This window comes from Myotis yumanensis, unplaced genomic scaffold, assembly GCF_028538775.1.
Source record: "Myotis yumanensis isolate MYYU_CA2020_CCGP unplaced genomic scaffold, mMyoYum1.0.hap1 SCAF_14, whole genome shotgun sequence".
NCBI classification, from domain to species: Eukaryota; Metazoa; Chordata; class Mammalia; order Chiroptera; family Vespertilionidae; genus Myotis; species Myotis yumanensis.
The window spans coordinates 2,123,655-2,145,519 of NW_027223765.1; the positions used below are offsets into that span (position 1 = coordinate 2,123,655).

Here is a 21,865-nt window from a genome sequence, read left to right on the forward strand (position 1 = left end):
CCCTGCCTGGTTTGCCCCTTGCAGGCGCTGCAGCCCACAGGTGATCTTGGACGGGAAGCTGCTGACTGCTTCCTGACCTTGTTGTGGGTGAGGGGCTGGAGCGGGGCCCTTCTCCATTAGCCCCATCCCTCCGTGGGCTCAGCCGGCCCTGGGGGTGGAGGGCTCCCTCCGCTCCTGCCTCCCGGGCCTGGCTCTGCTGCGCCCGGGCCCCAGTGACAGCTGACAGCTGCGGGGGACCCAGCGCTCGGCAGAGCTTCGGCCGTTACAGGCGGCAGGGGCTGCACAGAGAAAGGGCCGAGCGAGCGAGCGGCGAGGGTCGAGCGGCGAGGGTCGTGGACGGGAGAACAGCAGGTGGCAGAGGGGCGGGCCTCGGGGCAGGAGGCACCGCCCGGCGAAGTCCTGGCCGGGAAGGAGCTGCTGCCCTGGCAGTGGGGAGGCTGGCAGGCTGGCCAGGGCCGGGTCAGGCGGGTGGTGCGAATGCCAGGCTACAGCCTGGGCCCCCGAAGCTCCATGAAGTCTGAGTCAGGGGCTGGGTGGGCATGAGGAAGGGAGGCCACGGAGGAGGAGGGGGAGTGGCAGAAAGACCCGGGACACAGCCTGGGGCAGGGTGAAGGGGTCAGGCTGCAGGGGGAGGAGGCGGGGCCTGTCCCCAATGAGACTGAAGACCTTCCAGGGCTGGGGGTGGGGGGGTGGGGGTGAGGTGGGGCTGGGGGGTGGGGGTGGGCTTGGGCACTGCTGGGGTGGCATGGTGGAGCAGGAAGACTGAGGAGTCCCCAGGGGCTGAGGTGGGAAGGAGGTTGGGGTGGAGGGTCAGGGATATCATTGTGCTGGGGGGGGGGGGTAGAGGAGTGGGGGGCTTGGTGGCCGTAGGGCAAGGCAGGGAAGAGAGGGGACAGGAGAAGCGGGAGGAGGAGGTGAAGGGAAGGGCCTCCTCGAGGCCCGGGCCTGGATGCTGCAGGATGCCCAGTGTGCCAGCCCCCGCCCCCCCGCCCCCCACCCCCTACAGCCGCAGGACTAATGAGGGGAGCATCTGAGAGGTTCCATTTCCTCGGGGGACGCACAGCTGGGGAGCGGAGGTGTCAGGATTCATTCCGCCCCTCCCCGGCTACTAGGGGGTCGATCCCTGCCCCCCTAACCCGCCAGAGCCTCTGGAGCCCCCCAACAGCCCTCCTGGGAGTGTAGCAAAGTGTTAATGTGAGCTGATGGGTGTAGGGGCAACCCGGTCCACTATTGCCGCATTCCTGGCGGGCCCGCCCCGCCCCCTGCCCGCCCTTCTCCCCCCCACCCCCCCACCCCAGCCAGGCGATGGAGAAGGAGGGGAGAGGGAGGCCGCACCCCCGGCCCCCCTCGCCGGGCAATGAGGAAAACAGGAGTGAGTGAAGAGCTGTGATGTGGCTGGGGGGGCGGGGGGCTGCCCCATCCCGGAGGGGCTGACCTCAGCCAGGGAGGAATGTGCAGGAGGCGGAGGGTAGGGGCGGAGCGGTGGGGGCAGGGCCACAGCCGGAGGCCCAGGGTTCGTGGTGGCCCCGCCCTCGGCCCCTCCACCTCAGCTCTGACATGGCCCTCAGAAGGACCGGGGATCGGGCAAGGAAGGGAGGAGCTGATCTTTCCAAAAAGGTGGGCCAGGGGCCCCCTGGGAGCGTGGAGACCAGGCTGGGGTGGGTGGGGAGACCCCCTGGGTGGCAGCGTGTCAGGGGCTTTAGGCCTCAGTTAGGCTCTCTCCAGCCCCCCCCCCCCCCCCATGCCTGCGTCCCCAGGGAGCACATCCCAGTACCCACGTGGCCAGAGGAGGCCCGCTGGAGCCGCCAGCCCTGATGGCTAAAGCAGGTGTGAGTGGGGCCCAGGTGGCCCAGCCCGGCCAGGCCCCAGGGAGGGCCGGTGCAGCCTCCTCAGAGGGGAGTCCTACCCCAGCACAGGACCAGCGTCCAGGCAGGTGCAGGGGGAGGGGGGGGCAGGCCCAGCTGGTGATGCGGGTGGGGAGGCAGGTGCTGGGACTTGGCTCCACCAACCAGTTATTTCCAGAAGGAAAACCGGAGGCCTTGGCGGCACCAAGTGAGAACCCAGGCAGGCCTTTGCCCATGGAGGCCCTGGCAAGGGGTGGAGGCCGAGGAGCCCGGGGTGGCCCCAGGGAGGGGTGCAGGCGGGGGCAGGGACTTTAGCTGCCTCCCTGCTGGTCTGCCCCATGCAGTCGAGACCCAGGCCCGGGCCGCCCGACTCCAGAATCCTGGGGGACTCCCAGAGCCCAAGGTGACCCACAGCCATGACCCGGCTCCCGGGTTGTCCCCATGAGGCCCTGCCCAGGGCCTGGCCTACACCTGGACCTGAGGAGCAGGAAGGACACCTGTGGGGACGAGGACAAGCTGAGCTCCCCTCCTGGGCATCGCCCTTCCGCTCAGGGAGGGGACGCATCTGGAGGAAGGAGCCCAGTCCCGTTGGCGGGGCCTTGAGTCCAGGGCTTTGGAAAGATGGGAGTGGGGGGTCCTGGTCACAGGGCTGGGGGCGAATGGGACAGGGGCTGGGCCCTTGGGCCTGAAGAACCAGAAGCAGGGGGGCAGGTGGGGGGCACCGCGGGTGCGGGTGGGGACCTCAAAGGCACTTGCTGAGCTTGGCTGCTTGGGTGGAACACTGTAAACAGCCAAAGAATTTTGTTTGCTTGCACTGGGGGGGGCAGGGGGGCAGCCAGGTCCAAGGCACAGAGCCTGGAGGAGGGCGAGATGCATCCCGGAAGCCCAGAAGTTCCTGCAGGGGTGTGTCCCTCCCCAGGCCTTCCCGACGCCCTGGTTCTCCCGCTGACCCCTACCCTTCCCTGCCAGCTGGCCAGGCCGGGCACATTAGGCCCGAGGCGCAGGAAAGGGCGACCCCACTCTGGCTGGGCACAGACACGTCTACTCCAGGGGACTTGGCAGCCACAGCCTCCCTCGCTGACCCCTGGGAGCTGCTGACCAGCTTGAGGCCATTCCAGGAGGATGCCTGGCCGGGGGGAGCGGTGGAAGCCCTGGCATGTCCCCCCAGGTGGGCCTGAGGTCCCCTCTCAGCTGTTGTCAACATTCAGCCCCCGGACAGGGTGTCCACCAGACCCAGCTTCAAGCCAAGCCGCCTGACCCTTCCCAAACGAGGCCCCAGGGGCACCTTGCTGGGGGATTGGTGAGGGGCAGTCCTCCCACCTTCAACCGGGAAGAAAGACAGTCCCAGAGCTCACATGGGCGCCCTCAGCTCCCAGCAGGGATGCCGGGCCGCCGCACCGCCGGGCCGCACCGCGTTCAGGGTTCAGGCCCGGGTGGCGCCTGCAGGACCCACACCCTGCGGGGCAGTGAGACCTGCTCACTGTCCTCCCTGCCCCTCCTCCCGCCCAGACTGGCTCCCATGGCAACCACTGCCAGCAGGTGGCAGGGTCCTGGCCCACGTGGTGAGGAAGGACAGGGACTGGGTCCTGAGGGCCCAGTTGAGATCGCCCTCCCCTCTCCTCCGACCCTCCCACCCAGCTGGCTCCCGGCCCCCTGCGCCCCAGCTGTGGAAGGACAGGTGAAGAGCCCCCAGGGGGACCCTACCAGCTGCCCCCTCTGCCCGCCCTGCAGTCGCCTGGGGCTGGGGGCGGGTCTTTATTGCTTCTTCCTCCTTGGCTTTGACTGGGAGCCCCACTTTCGCTGCTTGGGGCGCCCTATTGCCGTGAGCCCCGACAGGGGGTGTCGTCCCTACTCCCTCCCCCTTGGTGCCCGCTCCACTTTGGCCGGGCCACCGCCTCAGCCGTCCAGGCTGCCTGCCCAGTCACCCGATCTGCCCGCCCCGTAAACTTGACGGCGCGCGTGGGGCGGTGGCTGGCTTGGTGGGGGCGGGGGCTGCTCCTTAAAGGGGCCGTCGGAGGGTGCCCTTGGGCCTCTGGATTCTCCCCTTCTCCAGAGCGAGAAGGGGCGGGGGTGCTGGAGTTCTCGGTGGCCACTGGGGAGACAGCTGGGGGTTTGTGGCGGCGCAGACACCCCCCCCCCCAGCCCAGAAGAGGCAGCGGCAAGTGTCAGGGGAGGGAGGGAGGGAAGGGGCCGCATGGGAGGGGTGGCATGGAGAGGTCGGCGAGCTATGGAGCTGGGCAGGGCTACGGGGAGGGGTCTGGAACGGGCCTCAGCAGCTATGCCCCCTGCCCCACCCCAGGGCTCTGGCGCCGGCACCTGCACAGCCTGCCTCAGACCTGGCCCCATCTGAGGGTCCAGGGAGGGGCTCTGGCTCAGAGCAGTGGCGGGGCTCCCAGATGGGGAGACCTGGGGCTGAGGCGGGGAGGGAGGCTCAGGAGGGGACGGGCTCCCCTAGCTGGGGAGAGGCTGCCTCAGGCCTTTGGCTCTCCCCCTTGATCCCTCTTGGGTCTGAAGTCTGAGCTCAGAATTTCTGTGTGACCAGCCCAGTCCACCTCTGGGGCGGGGAGAGAGGCCAGCTCAGCCGGGGCTGCTCCCTCCATCCCAGCAATCCCGACCCCAGCAGCCCCCCTTCCCAGCGGCCCCCCATCCCAGCAGCCCCCCATCCCAGCAGTCTGGCTGCGACCAGGCTTCTGCCAACCCCTGGGGCTCCTCTGAGAAGTGGGTTCCAGGAGTGTCCCCAGTTGAAGGCAGTGGTGAACTGCGTGTGTTTTTGCTCACCTGCATGTCCAGATAGTCACACACACATGCATGTGCACACAGGTACACATACTTGTGACACACATACTACAGACACATCCACAAAGTGCACGCACCACGCAGACACACACCGCATAAACACAATGCCGTGTGCGCGCGCACATGCACGCCACATATCTGCATGTGTGATCAACACCCATGCCACATGGCCTCATGGCCGCGTGCATGCACACACACCACTCACACGTGCAGCACAGACACACGGGACCCTCGGGAACATCCACACTCGCAGGCTCCCCACCACCGGCTGCGGCCCCAGAGGTGCCCGTCCCTGGGCTGTGGGCGCAGCCACCTGAGGCCGCCCCCGCCGTTGCTCTCACTCCCACAACTCGCTCGTTTTGCTCCTGGCACCTCTGAAACCCGCCGACCTGAGTCCCTCCTGTGCGGGGACCTTGTCTGTGTCCCCCACTGTCCCAGCCAAGTCCCAGGCTGGCGAGGAGGCCCTCGGTGTGTGAGTTAATGCCCGTGAGTGAGCCTATGGGAGGGCCGGCTACTGGGGAGGGTGACGTGGTGGGGCGGGTGCCTGCCAGTGTGGGGTGACCCCGAGGGTGTGCCCAGCGTGGTGTGCCCGTGATTGTGGCCAGGCAGGGCACCCTCCAGGGAGGGAGGACTCGGAAGTGGAATGCGCCCCCAGCCGCCTTCCCCTGGGGCTGTAACCTGATCCCCGGGGCTCCCCCCAGCCGCCCGCCCTCGCCCTCGCCCTCACCCTGGCCCTCGCTACTACTGCTTCTCTTCCAGATCCCGGGGCAGAGTCCAGGGCGGCTCAAGGCTCCTCGCACCGGCACTCGCCTGCCGAAGCCTGCTGAACCCTGAGCGCCCTGGGCCGGGCCGGGGCGGGCGGAGGCCGCCATGATCGCAGCCCTGGTCCTGCTCTGGGCGGCAGTGCTGGGGGCTGCCTCCCCGAGCCCTCCCCGCCTCCGCTTCTCCTTCCAAGGTAGGTGCACCTGACGGGCAGGGGCAGGGGCCCAGGGCGGGCAGGGCGCTGCCTGTGCTGTGCCACCTGTTCCGGGACTGGGAGCGCTCTCGGGCCATCTCGTTAACCCTGTCCAGGCCCCTCTGCCCACTCCCCTCTGCTTTCCCAGGAAGACCCCTCGGTCTCCATGGCAACAGATCCTGCCTCTGTACCATCCCCTACTCCCAGGGAAGCTGAGATGTGGCGGCCCTGAGAGCCCCTTCCCACCCCTACCCGGGAGCGGTTGCTAGGCACTGAGCCAGGCTCCTGGCAGGACGGCAGAGCCCTCCCTGGATTGGGGCGTCGGGTTCCGGCTTCCCCTCCATCCTGGCCTCCCCAGAGCCCCGGCCCCCCAGTGCGCTGCCTGGAGACACTGCTTGTCCGAGCACGCCCCAGCAGCTCGGCCTGCCTTCCCCTCAGGGGTGCAGGGGGTGGCTGTGCACTGGGGTGGGCCTTTGCGGGTGTAAATGCACATGTGTGTGAACTCACACGCGTGTGAGCCTGAGAGAGAGACGGACAGGGCCCGGGGGGGAGGAAGCGCCCAGCGTTCTCGGGTCCCCACCCGCAGAGCTCCAGGCCCAGCACGGTCTCCGGACCTTCCGGCTGGCGAGGACCTGCTGCTACGAGGCCCTGCTGGTGGACGAGGAGCGCGGGCGCCTGTTTGTGGGCGCGGAGAACCACGTGGCCTCCCTGAGCCTGGACAACATCAGCAAGCGCGCCAAGAAGGTGTGTCCAGCCCCGCGGCGATGCCCCGCGGCGCTGCCCAGGGAGCGGCCCCGGGAGCCCACCCGATGCCGGGAGAGCGGGGCCGGGGCCCCTGAGTGACACCCAGCCCAGAGCATCGGACGCCCCTGACCTGTGTCCCTCTCCCCCACCCCCCCCCCAGCTGGCCTGGCCAGCGCCTGTGGAATGGCGCGAGGAGTGCAACTGGGCCGGGAAGGACATTGGTGTGAGTGTGGGCTCCGCGTGGGGGCGGGAGGGTCAGCCCCCACTCCATAGGCGGGCAGCGCTGAAACAGAGGCCTGTCTGTTCCAGCCGGGATGGGGGCAGGGGCTGGAGGTGGCGGAGTCGGGAGGTAGTGAGTCAGGGTGGGGGCTCATGTGATTCTTCTTGGGGGCCTGTGAGTCACAGGGGCCAACGCAGACCTTTGCTTCCCCGGGTACCCATTCTGCTGGGAGGTGGGCTGGGCTGGGCTGGGCTGGTCACCGACGGCCCCCAGGTCCCTGGAGCCCATGCTGGTACTTGCCTGAGCTGATGCGACAGAAAGGAAGAGGTGGGGTGCACTGGTGAGCGGGAACCCCTGAAGACCACCCCCCCGGGGGGAGGCCTCACCATCCCCGCCCCGGCTGCCCGCTAGACCGAGTGCATGAACTTCGTGAAGCTGCTGCACGCCTACAACCGCTCCCACGTGCTGGCCTGCGGCACCGGGGCCTTCCACCCCACCTGTGCGTTCCTGGAGGTGGGCCACCGGCCCGAGGTAAGGCCAGAGCCAGCAGAGGGGTGTGTGTGTCGGGGGGAGGGCCTGGCAGTGACAACCTGCCCGCCCCCAGGAGCCCCTGCTCCGCCTGGACCCTCGGAGGCTGGAGGACGGCAAGGGCAAGAGTCCATATGACCCCAGGCACCGCGCCGCCTCCGTGCTGGTGGGTGAGTCCAAAGGCTGGGTTCCCAACAGAACTCCTGGAACCTCACCAAGTCCCAAGACCCTCCCTAGAGCCCCAGAGGTCCCCCAAGAGCCCCCAGAGCTCCACAGGTCCCCCAGCCAAGAGCCTTCAGCTTGGCTGAGCCCTGGCCCTGCCTGCAGGGGAAGAGCTGTATTCCGGGGTGGCCGCAGACCTCATGGGCCGGGACTTCACCATCTTCCGCAGCCTGGGCCAGCGTCCGAGTCTCCGAACTGAGCCCCACGACTCCCGCTGGCTCAATGGTGAGGGGCTGGTGGGGTGGCAGGAGGGGACCCTCATCCCCAACAGGGCAGGTGCTGAGTAAGGCCCACAGAATAAGTGAGCAGGACAGAACCTAGAGACAGAACCTAGGGACAGAACATGGCAAAAGAACCTGGCTGGAGAACCTGGATAGAACCTGGATAGAGAACCCAACTATGCTGATCAACTGAATGCTAAAAAAAAAAAAAAAAAAAAGAATAAGTGTGCAATGGAGGCAGCCAGGTCTCACCAAGGACTACCATGTGGCAGGCCCTGCAGGGAAGGCTAGACGGGTATCATCCGCTCCTTGAGCTCAGAGACCTCCTAACACGATAAAATCAATTCCCGGTCATGAGACCAATGAGAGCGTAGAGAAGAGGGAAGAGGTGACTAGGTTGGGTAAAGGAAGCCACTCTGCTGAGGATGGGTGTGAGCCAATCCCCAACGCAGAGCAGGACTGAGGGAAGAGCATTCCAAGAAGAGGGCACAAGTAGTGCAAAGGTCCTGGGGCAGGGACAAGCCGAGGAACAGATTTCTGAAGGGAGCAATGACAAGGGGCCCGGGTAGTTTACCGCGTGATGGGGCCCAGCAGAGGGTTTGCAACAGGAGTGGGGCATCTGCTTCCTGCTAGAGAATAAGATTCGTGAGTGGAGGTGAAACCTGAGACCCCATCTCCATCCTTTCTTCAACCACTGGCCTGGGGACCCCCCCTCCCCCAGAGGCCTGCCACTGGCCGGGATCCCACTTCCTGCTTGCCCAGGTGGCCCGGCCTCTGCTGCCCTCTTGTGGCTGCTTCTTGACTCACAGGCCCTGCTCTTCAGGGCCCTGCCTGCAGCGCGCCATCTGAACTTGGTTCTAGAGGCTGGTACTCTCAGATGCTGCCCCACCTGCTGTGGGAGAGGAGGGGGAGGCAGCACCTGGGTGAACAGCGGGGCGTCCGGGGCTAGGATCGCGCTGACCCCACACTCTTCCTGCGGCCAGAACCCAAGTTCATTAAGGTCTTCTGGATTCCGGAGAGCGAGAACCCCGACGATGACAAGATCTACTTCTTCTTCCTCGAGTCAGCGGTGGAGGCCTCGCAGGCACTGGGACGCCGGTCCGTGTCCCGCATTGGCCAGATCTGCCGGGTGAGGAGTCCCTGAACCCATCCACGGGCCCCGCTCCACCCCGTTGCCTTTGGGGCCTGGCCCTCATCCCCTCCAACTGACCCCACAGAATGACGTGGGCGGCCAGCGCAGCCTGGTCAACAAGTGGACCACGTTCCTGAAGGCGCGGCTGGTGTGCTCAGTGCCGGGCATCGAGGGTGACACACACTTTGACCAGCTCCGTGAGTGCCAGGCGTGGAGGCCGGAGTGGGGGGCGGGGTACCGGGGCACAGACTCGGCAGCCTGGCTGGCCTGCCGGGCTGTGTGCCCTCCTCCAACGAGGCCCCGTCCCCACAGAGGACGTGTTCCTGCTGCCCTCCAGGGACCGCTGGGCCCCGCTGCTCTATGCCGTCTTCTCCACTTCCAGGTGAGGGCCGGGAGGTGGCCGCGGGGCAGCCTGGCTCCGCGGGCCCGTCACTCCTCGTCCTCCCCTCCCCTGCAGCGGCGTCTTCCAGGGCTCGGCCGTGTGCGTGTACAGCATGAGCGACGTGCGCCGGGCCTTCCTGGGGCCCTTCGCACACAAGGAGGGGCCGACGCATCAGTGGGTGTCCTACCAGGGCCGTGTCCCCTACCCCCGGCCGGGCATGGTGCGTAGTCCAGGGGTCCCCCCCCCCCACAACCCACAAGCCTCAGCGTGGAGAACTTGGCCTGGGTTTCCTGGTTAAATGTGGTTTCTACCTTTTGTTATGGGGGGGGGGGTCTCCTTCATCAGACAGGGCTTCTGGGGAAAGGCTAGGTCTCCTCCTCCGATTCCCAAAGGCAAGGCTGGGCCTCTTCTCAGATTCCCAGACGCGGCTCTGTCCAGTCCTTCCCAAGCCCCAATCCCCCCACACACACACACACTCCAGGGCTGGGAGGCCCCTTGTGGAGGGCTGCCCTCCAGGCCCTCATACCACGGCCCTGTCCTGCCTCCTCCCACCCCCAGTGCCCCAGCAAGACTTTTGGTACCTTCAGTTCCACCAAGGACTTTCCTGATGACGTCATCCAGTTTGCCCGGAACCACCCGCTCATGTACAGCTCCATCCTGCCCCTGGGGGGGCGCCCTCTCTTCCTACAAGTGGGTGCCGGGTACACCTTCACCCAGATTGCTGCAGACCGAGTAGCAGCTGCCGATGGCCACTACGCCGTCCTCTTCATTGGCACGGGTCAGGCTCCTCTTGTTCAGCCCCCTCCCTGTCTCCCCGCGCTGCTCTGATGGTTCCACCCCACTCTCTGACCAACCCACCTCGCCGAGGGGGAGGGAAGAGAGCCCGGCCTGGCTGTCGGGGGGTACAGAGTCAGGCCCTCTCGCCCCCACAGACGCTGGCACGGTGCTGAAGGTGATCTCGGTCCCCAAGGGCAGCGGGCCCAGCGACGAGGGGCTGCTCCTGGAGGAGCTGCACGTGTTTGAGGTGAGGCCTAGCGCCCGTCATCGGGGGACCCCACTCCCCTCAGCCCCAGCCCCCAGCACCCCTTCTCTCTCTCAGGACTCTGCCGCTGTCACCAGCATGCAAATCTCCTCCAAGAGGGTAAGTGACCAGAGGCTCAGGAGTGGAATGGACAAGGGGGTGCCCGGGAGCCCCCACCACACGCCTCCCTTGGTAGTTTGAAGCCCCGGGTTTGAGTGTAGGCTCTGACCTGAGACTCAGTGTTCTCATCCCTCAAGTGGGGAAGGGACCCCTGACCGATGGGGGGCGGGCACAGGCCCCCTCGGTCAGCCTGGAGCCCCTCGTGCCCCCTAGCACCAGCTGTACGTGGCCTCTCGGAGCGCAGTGGCCCAGATCCCGCTGTACCGCTGTGCTGCCCATGGCCGCGCCTGTGCCGAATGCTGCCTGGCGCGCGACCCCTACTGCGCCTGGGACGGGGCCGCGTGCACACGCTTCCAGCCCAGTGCCAAGAGGTGGGCAGGGGCTGGCCGGGGGGCGCGCGGGGAGGGAGCCCCGGTGAGAAGAAGGGCTCAGGGAGGCTTCCATTTCACCGCCTCTCCAGGCGGTTCCGGCGGCAAGATGTGAAGAACGGCGACCCCAGGACGCTGTGCTCCGGGGGTGAGTGCCCAGCGGCCCCGCCTCTCACCCCTTGAGGCTGCCCCCCGCTCGCCCTGCCCGGCCTGAATGGACCGCCCCTTGCCTAGACTCGGCCCACCCCGCGCTGCAGGAGCGGAAGGTGCTCGGCGTGGAGGGCGGCAGCACCTTCCTGGAGTGTGAGCCCCGCTCGCTGCAGGCGCACGTGGAGTGGACCTTCCAGCGCGCAGGGGAGGGGACCAGCGCCCCGGTGAGCCCTGGGGGAGTGAGGCGCGGGGTGGGGATCCGCCCACCGAGCCCTTGTCCCGCCCCCATATCTAATGAGGCCCCGCCCCTCCCCTGGGGCTCCGCCCACCTGGCCCCGCCCGTCCAGCTTGGTCCCTCTCCAGGTGAGGCCCATTCCTGCAGCCTAGGCTCCTGGCCGCTCCTCTCTCTCTCTCTCTCTCTCTCTCTCTCTCTCACACACACACACACACACACACGCACACACACGAGAAAAGCCCCATCTATTGAGAGCCCTGACCCGCCCCCCGCAGTCAGAAGAACCCCTCCGGGTTCGGGTTCCCACCTGAACACCTTGGCCCGCCAGCCCTCGGCCTTCAGATGTGCGCCTGTGCGCGCCCCTCTGCCGCTCCCACTCGGCCACCGCCGACCTGGCCCCCCTGGCCCACGCCCCTCCCACCCCACCACGCCCTTCCCACCCCCTGCCCCACGCCCCTCCCACCCCACCACGCCCCTCCCACCCCACCACGCCCTTCCCACCCCCTGCCCCACGCCCCTCCCACCCCACCACGCCCCTCCCACCCCACCCCACCCCACCCACACCCCTCCCATCCCACCCCACGCCCTTCCCACCCCACGCCGGGGCCGGGAGCGCGTCCCCGGCCTCACGCAGGCCCGCCCGCAGGTGCCGGCGGAGGAGCGCGCGGAGCGCACGGCGCGGGGGCTGCTGCTGCGCGGGCTGCGGCGCGCGGACGCGGGCGCCTACCTGTGCGCCGCGGTGGAGCAGGGCTTCTCGCGGCCGCTGCGCCGCCTGGTGCTGCACGTGCTGAGCGCCGCGCAGGCCGCGAGGCTGGTCCGGAGCGAGGAGGCGGCGCCCGCCGCGCCGCCGGGCCCCAAGCTCTGGTACCGGGACTTCCTGCAGCTGGTGGAGCCGGGCGGCGGCGGCGCGAGCTCCCTGCGCATGTGCCGGCCGCAGCCCGCGCCGCCCGAGCCCCGGAGGAAGGGTCGCAACCGGCGGACGCACGTCCCCGAGCCGCGCGCCGAGCGGGGGCCCCGCAGCGCCGCGCACTGGTGACTCCCGGCTCCACGCCGGGAACCGGGGAGACGAGACGACGGGCTGGAGAAGGGGCGGACAGACCCCGGGAGACAGACGGCTGGGGCGCGGGCACGCGCGGCCCCGGCCCACCGAGACACGGACCGACAGGCTCTGGCCGAGGGGCCGCGCCGGCGTATTTATTAACAGGATAACCTTGACTGTAGCCCCGGGCGAGCGGCCACCGGGCGCAGGGTCCGGCTGGTCGGAGGTGGCAGAGAAGCAGGGCGCCAGAACCGCGACCCGGACCGGGGAGCTGCCCGGAGCGCCGCCCTGGGAGAGGGGCCTCTCGTCGGGCCAGAAGCAGAACGCTGTGACCAGGCGCTGGGGGGCGGGCCACTGTACTAATGCAATAAACACTTTATCCGCTGACGCTGGAGTGGCCCCAGCAGACACCCCCGGCCCCAGGCCTCACTGTGTGGCCTTGGGCATCTTCCTGGCAGCTGCGGGACGTTTTTCCTAAGGGGTTAAAGGTGGCACCATGTGCCCGAGCGGGTCTTATGGGGCCTGTGGAGATGCTGACATGCACAGTAGATCCTCAATGGTATAATTTTCTGGGCGCAGTGCTATGGAGAAAATAAAAGTGGGTGATGTGGAAAGATGTGGGCAGAAGGGCCTCCGAAGGGGGTGACACTTGAGCTAAGTGACGGAGCCAGCCATGGGGCATCTGGGGCAGAACGTCCGGGCAGGGAAGAGGCAGTGCGAAGGCCCTGAAGTGGGCACAAGCTTGCTGCGTTAGAAAAGTCACGGAGGCACCCTAGCCGTGTGGCTCAGTGGATAGAGTGTCGGTCGGCCTGTGGACTGAAGGGTCCCAGGTTCGATTCCCAGTCAGGGCACGTGCCTGGGTTGCAGGCTCAATCCCCAGTGGGGGGTGTGTGTGCAGGAGGCAGCCGATCAATGATTCTTTCTCATCATTGATGTTTCTCTCCCTCTCCCTTCCTCTCTGAAATCAATAAAAGTAAATGGGAAAGAAGAGTCAAGGAGGCCAGTGTGAGACAGTGGAGTAACGGGCTGGGTGTTGGGGAGGCAGAGCCCCAGCCCTTTGTCCCCTTTGGGAAGGAGTGACGACCTAACAGCAGAGGGTGGCCCTGGGCTGGGCCTCTCTCCGTTCAGGGTAGGCAGTGCCCCTCATCCTTGGGCAGCCTCCTGTGAAAAGGGGATCAAAACACTGAGCGTCAGGGGGGTGGTTCTTCCCAGCCTCCTGTGCTCTGTGCAGGAAGAGCCATGGTCCGTCCTATTTACAGGTGAGAAAACGGGTCAGACGGGGCACTCCTTCACACAGGGCTGCAGGCTTAGTAACAGACAAACCAGCCTTCAAGTTAGGTCCTCCGGCTGCGCAGCATGGCTGCCCGCCTGGATGGGGCGATCTGCCCCCTTGCCCATCACCCTCAGCCCCTGGTGCCAGCAGGTCACACGGTGGTGGGTGCTTACCCCACATTTGCTTGGAGAGACCACCCAGTTGTGGGCAGGGGTCTTGCGGTGGCGAGGCACAGGGCCCCCCCACATCTAGGCTGCCGCTGGGGTGTTGCTGGAGGTGCACCTGAGACCTGAGGCTCCCGGTTGGCGGATGTATGGGAGTGGCAGGGTCCCAGGGAAGCCCCCGGGCACGTGCACTGGTGGAAGCCTGCCCTGGTCGGGGCTCCATCGCCAGCCAAGAGCCAAGAGCCGCACTGGCCCCTGCCGGCCACTCTGCTCCCTCCCTCTAAATATAGCCCGAGGGCTGAGCTCAGGGTTATTTTGGGCCGGGCTGGGAGGCAGCCAGGCCTTCCCCGGGTTCTGAGGAGCCACTGCTGCCTCCATCCTGTCCTGCTTCTGGGGCTGACACCAGGCCCTGACTGCCCACCCCATCATGCCAGAGGAGACCCAGCAAGGTAGGTGACTGAGGGAGGGCAAGGCCCCAGAATGATGACCCTGTGGGCCCGGGAGAAATCTGCCCCGTCCACTGACCTCACTCCCTCAGTCACTCATCAGTCACCATGTCCCATGGGGCCTGCACCTGTCCATGGAGGAAGACCCCCGGCCTGGACCCTCTCACCCCAGGCCCTGCCTGTTTCCCCGGGGACGGCAGGGAGGGATTGGGGGAGCCACCCGTAGTGAGAGGGTTAACCACAGGCTGCAGCCAAGTGGGTGTGGGTGGGGCAGCTGCCTGGCCAGTTCAGCTCTTCCTTCAGGGAAGAAGCTGGGCTTGGGGGTGGGCAGTGGTTGCAGGAAGCATTTGGGCCCATGGCCCAGGGCCTGGGGGGAGCTAGCCTTCTGGCTTCCTCCAACTTGGGCCTGAGTGGCCCCACCTGGCTCAAGGTTGGGGTCCCTTGGCTGGTCAGAGTGACTCTAGTTAAGACTTTGATGGCCACTTGCCACTGCCCCTCCCGTGCAGGGCCCACAGGCTGCAGGGCCAGCCTGCCTCGGCTAGTCACGCCCCCATCACACTTTCAATATTGTAGGGGGGTCAGAAGATGATTTGCCTTTGGTGGTGGGTACACAATGCAATTTGCAGATCATGTATCATAGAAATGAACACTTGAAACTTCTTTAAAAAAATCAAGACAAATAACTGAAAGAAAATATAGTTTGCCCTAGCAGGTTTGGCTCTGTGGATAGAGCGCCAACCTGTGGTCTGAAGGGTCCCAGGTTCGAACCAGTCAAGGGCACATACCTAGATTGCAGACTCGATCCCTGGCCCTGGTCAGGACCTGTGTGGAAGGTAATGAACCGATGTGTCTCTCTCACATCGATATTTCTGTCTCCTCACCTCCCTTCTACTCTCCCTAAAAATCAATGAAAAAATATCCTTGGGTGAGGATTAGCAACAAAGAAAAAATAACTGTTTTTTTAAGAAAAATATAACCTTTAGAAATCACAAAATAAATACTTTGATGGATCCAAAAATAAGTAATTAAAGTCCAGGAAAAGTACACAGATTCCAGTGTTGGGTAGAGGCTGTGAATGGATAATTAGGGAGCCACACACATATCAGGCACCCCCAGGCAGCGACCCAATCAAATGGGTCAAAAAAGGCCTTTTTCCATCCCCCAACTTAGCACATGTATGTGTACACATGTGGTATGTACATTTTTTCAGTGGAGATGCCTAATGGTGGCAATGGTGTGCCCTTTTGGGGGCTGTGGGCAGTCATGCTGGAGGGCAATTTGAAGATAGTTTTTTTTTTAAAAAAAGTCCCTGCGTTGGACCCATTAATTCTGCTTCTCAGAATCTGTCCTTATTAACTCCTGGGAACCGCAGAGAAGCTGCCACCCTCAGCGACGCACGTCCTTTGCTGGGGTTACTAATTCCACAAGGAACCGGGAGAAACCCAAATGCCCAGGCGGCCCGGCGGGCGCCCGGGGGCCAGGCAGGCCTCCCGCCGTGACGCTGAGCGAAGCAGCGGGGTGTGTTACAGAGCACAGCCCCGGCCAGGAGAGGCTGGCGGGCTGGCGCGGCTGCGCTCCCCGGGACCAGGTCTCCAGGCTCCGGCCTGATGGCTGACTCCCAGGGTCGGCCGCGGAAACAGCAGGAGAGGCCGGAGTGAATATGCGCCGTGGGGTCAGCCCCCGAGGCTGGTCACCTCTTCTCCGGCAGCGAGCGAGCAGAGCACCTGTGCGTCCCCGAGGTGCTTGCGGGGAAACACACCGAGGGAGTCAAGCATCTCCTGCTCCTGGGGGCGAATCAGGCCCATGGGGTTCGGGGCTATCCTGGCTCCCAAATTCCGGAGCTGCATTTAGGGGATTGAGAGTCCGTGTCCCTTTGTCCTGTCCCCGTCTTCTCGGAGCCCATGCTGCCTCTGAAAGCCACCCAGAAGGAGGGGGTGGCCCGCTGGCTGAATCAACCCTGCGCTGCCCCAGCAGACACCGCGGCGGCGGCACCGACGCTGAGCCCGGGGAACCGGGCATCACTGGCCAACCACGTGCAGGAGGTGCGCCTGCTCCGGGTGGAGTCCATCAGTGACCTGCACAGCGGAGGTGAGGGGGCGGGGCGGAGGGCGTGGGAGAGGAGAGCCAGCGCCCCACTACTCTCCTGATGCCCCCATTGCCCCGCAGGCTTGCTGTGCCCCTACCTGGCCGAGGAGGCACAGCCATGGGATGAGCTGCTGGGCCTCTTGCCTCCTGGCTGCAGCCGCGGGGGCTTCCTGCTGCTGCTCGCTCTGCTGGTGCTCACCTGCCTGGCGCTGGCCATCCTGGGGGTCTACCTGAGCGGTATGGGGGCGCGCAAGGCCAGTGGGAACCCAGGGCCAGGGAGTGGGACTGGAACCCGTGCGGTTGGCGGGAGCCACTGGAGAGGCGGTGGCAGTGCCGGGTGGGTGGGGTTCACACGCACTGTGGAGCCGGGCTGGATGGGTGGGGGTGGGGAGTTGTGTGTGTGTGGGGGGGGCACATGATCTCATATCCGCATCCCCGCCACCCGCAGTGCTGCAGAGCGAATCCCTCCGCACCATGGCGCACACATTGCACGCGCAGGAGGAGACCTTACTCAAGCTGCGGCTGGCCAGCCTCAGCCAGCTGCGGAGGCTCAACTCCAGCGAGGCCCGAGCGCCCAGCTGAGATGAGCCCTGGGCCTGGACCCGGGGGTGTGTGTGTGTTGGGGGAATAAAGCGGCCCTTGGCAGGTTTGTCCTCTCCCCTCCCACTGCTGCTCCACCTACTTCCTGGTGAGGTTTCTGTGCAAGAAGCTCATCTGCCCCACAGCTGACCGCCTCTCCTGGCTTTTTCGGGCCAGGCCTAGCCGGGTCTCCTGGGGTCAAGGCCCGGCTCTGGGTGGCCCAAGGTCAGAGCCAGCCTCCGGGCTCTCCCTGCGGCCTGCCAGCACTCCTTGGCCTCCCCAGAGAGCAGGTTCCTGAGTCTAGAAACAGCTGCCCCCATTCCACTCACCCCAACTTTGCCAAGCTTCCCAGAGGGGTTCCAGCCTCAGCTCAAGACAGGCCAGGCTGAGCAGGAGGGCCATCTGGGGAGGCTCCGAGGGCACAGGCGAGGCGGAGCTGGGCCCAAGGTGGGGGGGGGGGCGGGGGCAGGCAAACACCCAGGAGCCAGGGCCACAGCAGGCTGCGCACTCAGTTTAATTACCTCTAATAGTCTTTAAAAACCCGCACATAAAGCCACGCCAGAGGCCTCCCCTCCCCACCTGTTGTGGTGACCTTTCTCCAGATGCCACCCCCACCCTCCTCAGGGAAGTGGTTCACCCCAGGGGAGCCAGGCGAGCACAGCTCAGGACGGGAGCATCGGGCCTGGCCGAGACAGGGCAGGCAGGGGCCGCAGGCTGGGTGCAGGGGCAGAGAGCCAGGGTCCCAAGTGGCCTGGCTCCAGCCACCCACCCCGCGTGTTTTTGGTTTAGCCATTAAAAAAATAAAGCCACACTTTCTGGCAGGGACCAGCTGTTGCACTGTCTTCTGTGAGAAACCTGGGCAGGGTGTGACCTCTTCGGCCGGTCCTGTTCCTGCCTCACAGGACGTCTGCCCGCTTATCCCGCACCCGGCTGCGCGCCTTGGTCCTCGCTTTGCAGGCGGCTGCGTTGTACAGGTGCTGGCGGGGCAGAGTGGGGATCTGTGAGCCGGGGGTCCGGGTGGGAATGGGGGTGGGGGGCAGGGCTTCTCCTGCGGCCCCTGCAGAGCTCCGGGCAGTGGGAATACAGGGAAAACACAGGAGCCGAGGGTACAAACCTTCTCAAACCGGGAGACCTTGCAGGCCTTCAGGGCGGCGGCGTCCAGCACCAGCACGGGGCCCAGGCCAAAGATGTCGCGGAGCAGCTCGTTGTTCTGGGCAGAGAGGACAGTGAGCGTGGCCCGTGGGCAGCGGACTCGCGGGTGCCCCCTCCCTGCCCGCCTTCCCACCTGCAGGTGGTGGTGCAGGCCCGACCCCAGCACATCCTTGAAGGCGGCGTAGACTCGGCGCCGGGCCCAGCTGTCCACGTAGAGCACCTCGAGGCCGAAGCGGATGGTCTCTTCCTCACACTCGCCGCCCTGCGGGGCAGAGGGGCCGTGAGGCCGGGCTTGGTGGGCGGGCGGGCCTGGGGACACGCTCGCTGGGCCACAGTTCGCACACGCACCTCGACGAAGTGCAGCACCGCGCGGAAAGTGGCGCGCTGGCGCCGGCGGTCGGCCTTGGCGCGGTACTTGTTGCTGTCGGTGGCCAGAGTGCGCAGAGCGCCGCAGAGGGCGTCCATGTCCCCGTAGGTCAGGTCCTCCTGCAGGGGCGGATCGGGCGGGGGTGCACAGGAGCCTGAGCTCTGCTGGCTCCACACGGGCAGCCCAAACCCTGCCTTTCACTGAGGAAGTCGCTTTCTTCTCTGCCTGGGCCCCTTAGCCCCGCCTGGACCCCTGCCTCGGCCAGACAACCCTGCTCAGAGCTCCCAGCACAGGCCCTGGCACCTGAGTCTGTGTTGGGGCTACTTCCGCCCTGACCTAAGGCTGCCCTGTCTTTGGTGGCATCCCCTGCATGGGCCTGGGGTGGCACGTGGTATCAGCAGGCGCCCTCCCCTCACACCTCGAGGTCCCGGGCGAGCTCAAAAAGCAGTGCGATGGTCTCGCCGGCGGCAATCCGCAGGTTCACAGTGTCACTGGACAAGAGCTGGAGCAGCCGGGGCAGCTGCCTGGGGAGGGGGCGAGCTGAGCTGCGTGTGTGGGCTGGGGGCTCCTTCACTCTCCCCTCCCGCACCCCCTGGGCAGTCGCCTCTACCTGTCAAGGATGTGGCCGATGTGGCTGCTGGGGCAGATGGTGAGTAGCAATGCCCAGGCTTGCAGGGTGGCACGGAACAGGCCATGCAGGCTGGCAGAGGCTGTGGAGCCACCCGCACCGCAAGACCGGCTAAAAACCCCTTCCAAGCAGGTGAGGCAAGAGAGCAGGTCCTAGGGGCACAGGGAGGTGGGGAGTGGCTCAGGGCGGAGCGAGGGCCTGGGTGCTCTACCCTCCGTGCCCCAAGGCCACGTACCTGGACGTCAGCGGCAGCCACGTAGCAGCCCAAGCCCAGAGCGGACGCACACTGTTGGGAGAACAAAGCCAGGCCATGGTCAGGAGTGAGCCCTGGTTCCCAGCCCGGGGCTCAGCCTCGGAGCAGGGGGCCTGGAGGCAGGAGGAGCCACCTCTCTGCGTCGGGGTGGGGAGGGGAGGGTGTCGCGGGGCACAGCACTCACGTGGAGCCGGGCGGAAGGGCTGGCCGCGGCATCCGTGAGCACCGACACCAGCAGGGGCTGCAGGCCGTGGAACAGCTCCTCGCTCTTGGGCCCGGGACCCAGCTGCACGCAGAGCAGGCCCAGCAGGGCGGCGGCCAGCGCCTGCTCCTCACCCTTCCCTGCGGGGACGTGTCCAGTCAGCCACGCACCTGGGTCAGCACCCGGCCACTTCAGGTCCCACGTGCCCCACATCCAACCTTTCTTGAGGCACTTTTCCAAGGCATCGGCCAGTGTGAGGCTGCGCTCCAGCAGGAAGTCGGGGAGCAGGCGGGACGCCAGGGCCAGGCGCAAGTTCTCAAGAGCACCTTGCCGGGTCTTGGCACTGGGGGATGAAGAAGGGTGTCTGTCCTTGGGCCAGCCCGACCTGGGCCACATCTGCCAGGGGCTGAGCAGGGACATGGGAGCCGGGCTGGCGGGCAGCCAGGGTACCTCTTATCTGTGAGGCAGTCCACATACTCCTTCAGCTTCTCCTCAAGGTCCTCCTGCTGGCTCTGCTCGTCCACGGCATCCCCCCCTGCAAGGCCAGCTGGTCAGCCCTGCGTCTTGCCCTGGCCCCAGAGGCCCCACCGAGTCCCTGCCAAACCCCCACGCGCTCTCACCCAGGCTGTCCTCCGCCGCGGTGCTGAGAAGGCTGGGGCAGTCACTGGTGGTGCTGCGGGCCTCACTGGCCGCCTCATCCTCACTGGAACCCGAGTCAGCCTGGGCGCTGCTCTGAGCACCTGGGGAGGGTGGAATGGGCCATTTGGCCTGCCTCCATGGGTGAGTGATGGCTGGGGTGCCTCATCCAGCCTCATGGCCCCCCGAGACAGGATGCTGCCCCTCTCAAAGATGAGAAAATCAAGGCTGAGGTGGGAGGCACAGGGGCTGAGCCAGGAAGCAGGAGAAAGGGAGCGAGGTCTACCAGGCCCAGCCTAGGAGCCCCTGAAGAGCCGACCCAAGATCAGAGCCTTACAGAGACCGAAAGCCAGGTGGAGGCAGAAGGCCCCCCCCCCCCCGCCCCCGTACAGGCCCCAGGGAGCCTGGGGCCCAGCCTGAGGTGGGACCATCCCTAGGCTCCCCTGGGGGAGCTGGCACCCGCCCAGATTATGCCCCCCAAATGGCCAGAGCAAGAGTCAGGGACTTGAATTACAGAATGAGACAGACCCAGGGTTCAAATCCCAGCTGCACCTCTGAACAGGGGTGCAACCAGGTCAGGGCAAGTGAAGACAACGACTAAGAAAGTGACTAGAAAAGGCGCTTCTGTGAGCCAACAAGCTCACCCCTCACCCACCGGCCCTGGGGGCAGAGCCCAGGTCCCAGGGGTGTGGGTGGGCGCCCAGGCTTCCAGCGCACTGCCTTCTGAGCTCCCCTGGGTCCATCCCAGGCCTTCAGCCCTGGGCGGGTGAACACAGAGGTTCCTCCTGCCCTGGGGGGTGCAGAAAATGAGTGGCCCCTGACGGCAGGAGCCCCTGAAAACACTAGCTCGGGAGCGTCCCACTCAGCAGAACTGAACACTCGTGTGTATGGGTTCTGCGCTGGCCAGGGCGGTGATCACAGCCGAGCCCCAAGCGGGTCTGGTCATCAGGCTGGTCCTACCTCTCAGGAACCACGTTCTCCATGTGCCTGGGGACAAAGTCCAACCCCCACGCAGGCCTCTGCTCATCTCCTCTCACTCCCACCAGCCAGGCAGCCCAGCCTCCCCTCAGGTGCTCCACTGTGCCCCGGCCCCCGCAGAAGCCAGGCCTCTGCACAACTGCCCCCTCCCCATGGCTCTCTCTCCTTCCCCTTCTCAGGGCTCCCCCAGAAGCCCCCGCCTTGCGGCTTCCTTGGTTGCCTACCTCTGGGGCTGACACACTCCGTGAGCTTCCCCCACAACCAGCCATTCTGGAATATGCCCTCTTAGATGCTCTCCCACCCAAGCCGGGGTCTCTGCTGTGCCTAGCGGGCACCCCACCCCACCCCACCCGTGCAAGCTAACATGTGTTTACTGCACCAGGACATTCTCCTGGTCCCCGCTGATAAGCTCCCAGGGCTGCCTCGGGCCCCAGGGCTCCCATCCGCCTTCTAGGGCCAGGTCCACCGAGGCCGCAGTCCCCCAACTCCCCATCGCCCCCTCCTTCCCTCCCTCCCTCCCTCCCTCGGTTCTCCCCCAGGCCTCCCACCAACTTTCTAGTCCAGTCCAAGAAAGGGCCAGGGACTGGGGAGGGGCGAGCTTCCTTCTCTGTCCTGCGGGTGTGGCTGACAAAGCAGGCAGCTAGGGCGAGGGAGCAATGGGGAAACCGAGTCAGGAGGTGCCCACCGCGTTAGCGTCCGGAGCGCAGGCTCCAGACCTAGCAGCGCGCTCAGGTGGGGCGCACACGTGGCCGCCGTGTCCCGGGGCACGTGCGGGCCGCGGGGGAGCTGCGGGAAGCGGCGCCCAGCGGGTCCAGGCAGGAGTTCCCGCCCAGGACCCTCAGGGACACCGACGGGGACCACAGAGGGTCCCCCGCTCGCCGTTCATCAGCTGCCCGAGCCCACACTTACCGCCTCTGCGGCGCTGGCCGCCCTTGCGGGGCGCGCTGCCCTTACGGGCGCGGGGCATCCCGGGAATCGGGCGCGAGGGGCGCGGGGTCAGGGACCCGGCGGACTGGGACTCCAGACCAGCGAGACGCCGGCCGTTGCACGGAGCTGAGGCTCAGGCAGGCGACGGGAGCCACACGCCGCGCGCACCACCATCTTCGCTAGGCGCCCCGCCCTGCC

The 21,865-nt window shown here is 66.2% G+C and overlaps 3 protein-coding genes across 7 annotated transcripts; 2 read left to right on the forward strand and 1 right to left on the reverse strand.

Moving 5' to 3' along the window:
• Window positions 1-1,320: 1,320 nt before the first annotated feature.
• Window positions 1,321-12,364, forward strand: SEMA3B (semaphorin 3B). 5 transcript variants are annotated; one of them, XM_070391311.1, is made up of 19 exons: window positions 1,532-1,617; window positions 1,758-1,827; window positions 5,400-5,595; window positions 6,182-6,339; window positions 6,500-6,562; window positions 6,971-7,090; window positions 7,164-7,257; window positions 7,415-7,534; window positions 8,514-8,659; window positions 8,748-8,859; window positions 8,975-9,044; window positions 9,120-9,264; window positions 9,603-9,822; window positions 9,977-10,068; window positions 10,144-10,185; window positions 10,399-10,556; window positions 10,646-10,701; window positions 10,788-10,927; window positions 11,585-12,364. In XM_070391311.1, the coding sequence occupies exons 3-19, from the start codon at window positions 5,511-5,513 to the stop codon at window positions 11,972-11,974; spliced, it is 2,211 nt and encodes a 736-aa protein (XP_070247412.1). In that variant the 5' UTR covers window positions 1,532-1,617; window positions 1,758-1,827; window positions 5,400-5,510; the 3' UTR covers window positions 11,975-12,364. The 5 variants fall into 5 exon arrangements, with proteins under 5 accessions (XP_070247415.1, XP_070247411.1, XP_070247412.1 ...); XM_070391314.1 differs by lacking the exons at window positions 1,532-1,617; window positions 1,758-1,827 and adding an exon at window positions 1,321-1,372; XM_070391310.1 differs by lacking the exon at window positions 1,758-1,827 and having other exon boundaries at window positions 1,511-1,617.
• Window positions 12,365-13,841: 1,477 nt separating this feature from the next.
• LSMEM2 (leucine rich single-pass membrane protein 2) lies at window positions 13,842-17,497 on the forward strand. Its single transcript, XM_070391320.1, has 4 exons — window positions 13,842-13,863; window positions 15,832-15,948; window positions 16,027-16,182; window positions 16,394-17,497. The coding sequence occupies exons 1-4, from the start codon at window positions 13,842-13,844 to the stop codon at window positions 16,525-16,527; spliced, it is 429 nt and encodes a 142-aa protein (XP_070247421.1). The 3' UTR covers window positions 16,528-17,497.
• On the reverse strand, window positions 17,016-21,855 carry IFRD2 (interferon related developmental regulator 2). Its single transcript, XM_070391317.1, has 12 exons — window positions 21,650-21,855; window positions 19,747-19,866; window positions 19,577-19,661; window positions 19,345-19,469; window positions 19,109-19,266; window positions 18,907-18,957; window positions 18,654-18,823; window positions 18,462-18,567; window positions 18,025-18,162; window positions 17,810-17,938; window positions 17,639-17,734; window positions 17,016-17,501 (listed from the first exon to the last, which is right to left on the reverse strand). Exons 1-12 carry the CDS (start codon window positions 21,705-21,707, stop codon window positions 17,421-17,423), a joined length of 1,317 nt encoding a protein of 438 aa, XP_070247418.1. The 5' UTR covers window positions 21,708-21,855; the 3' UTR covers window positions 17,016-17,420.
• Window positions 21,856-21,865: the final 10 nt, after the last annotated feature.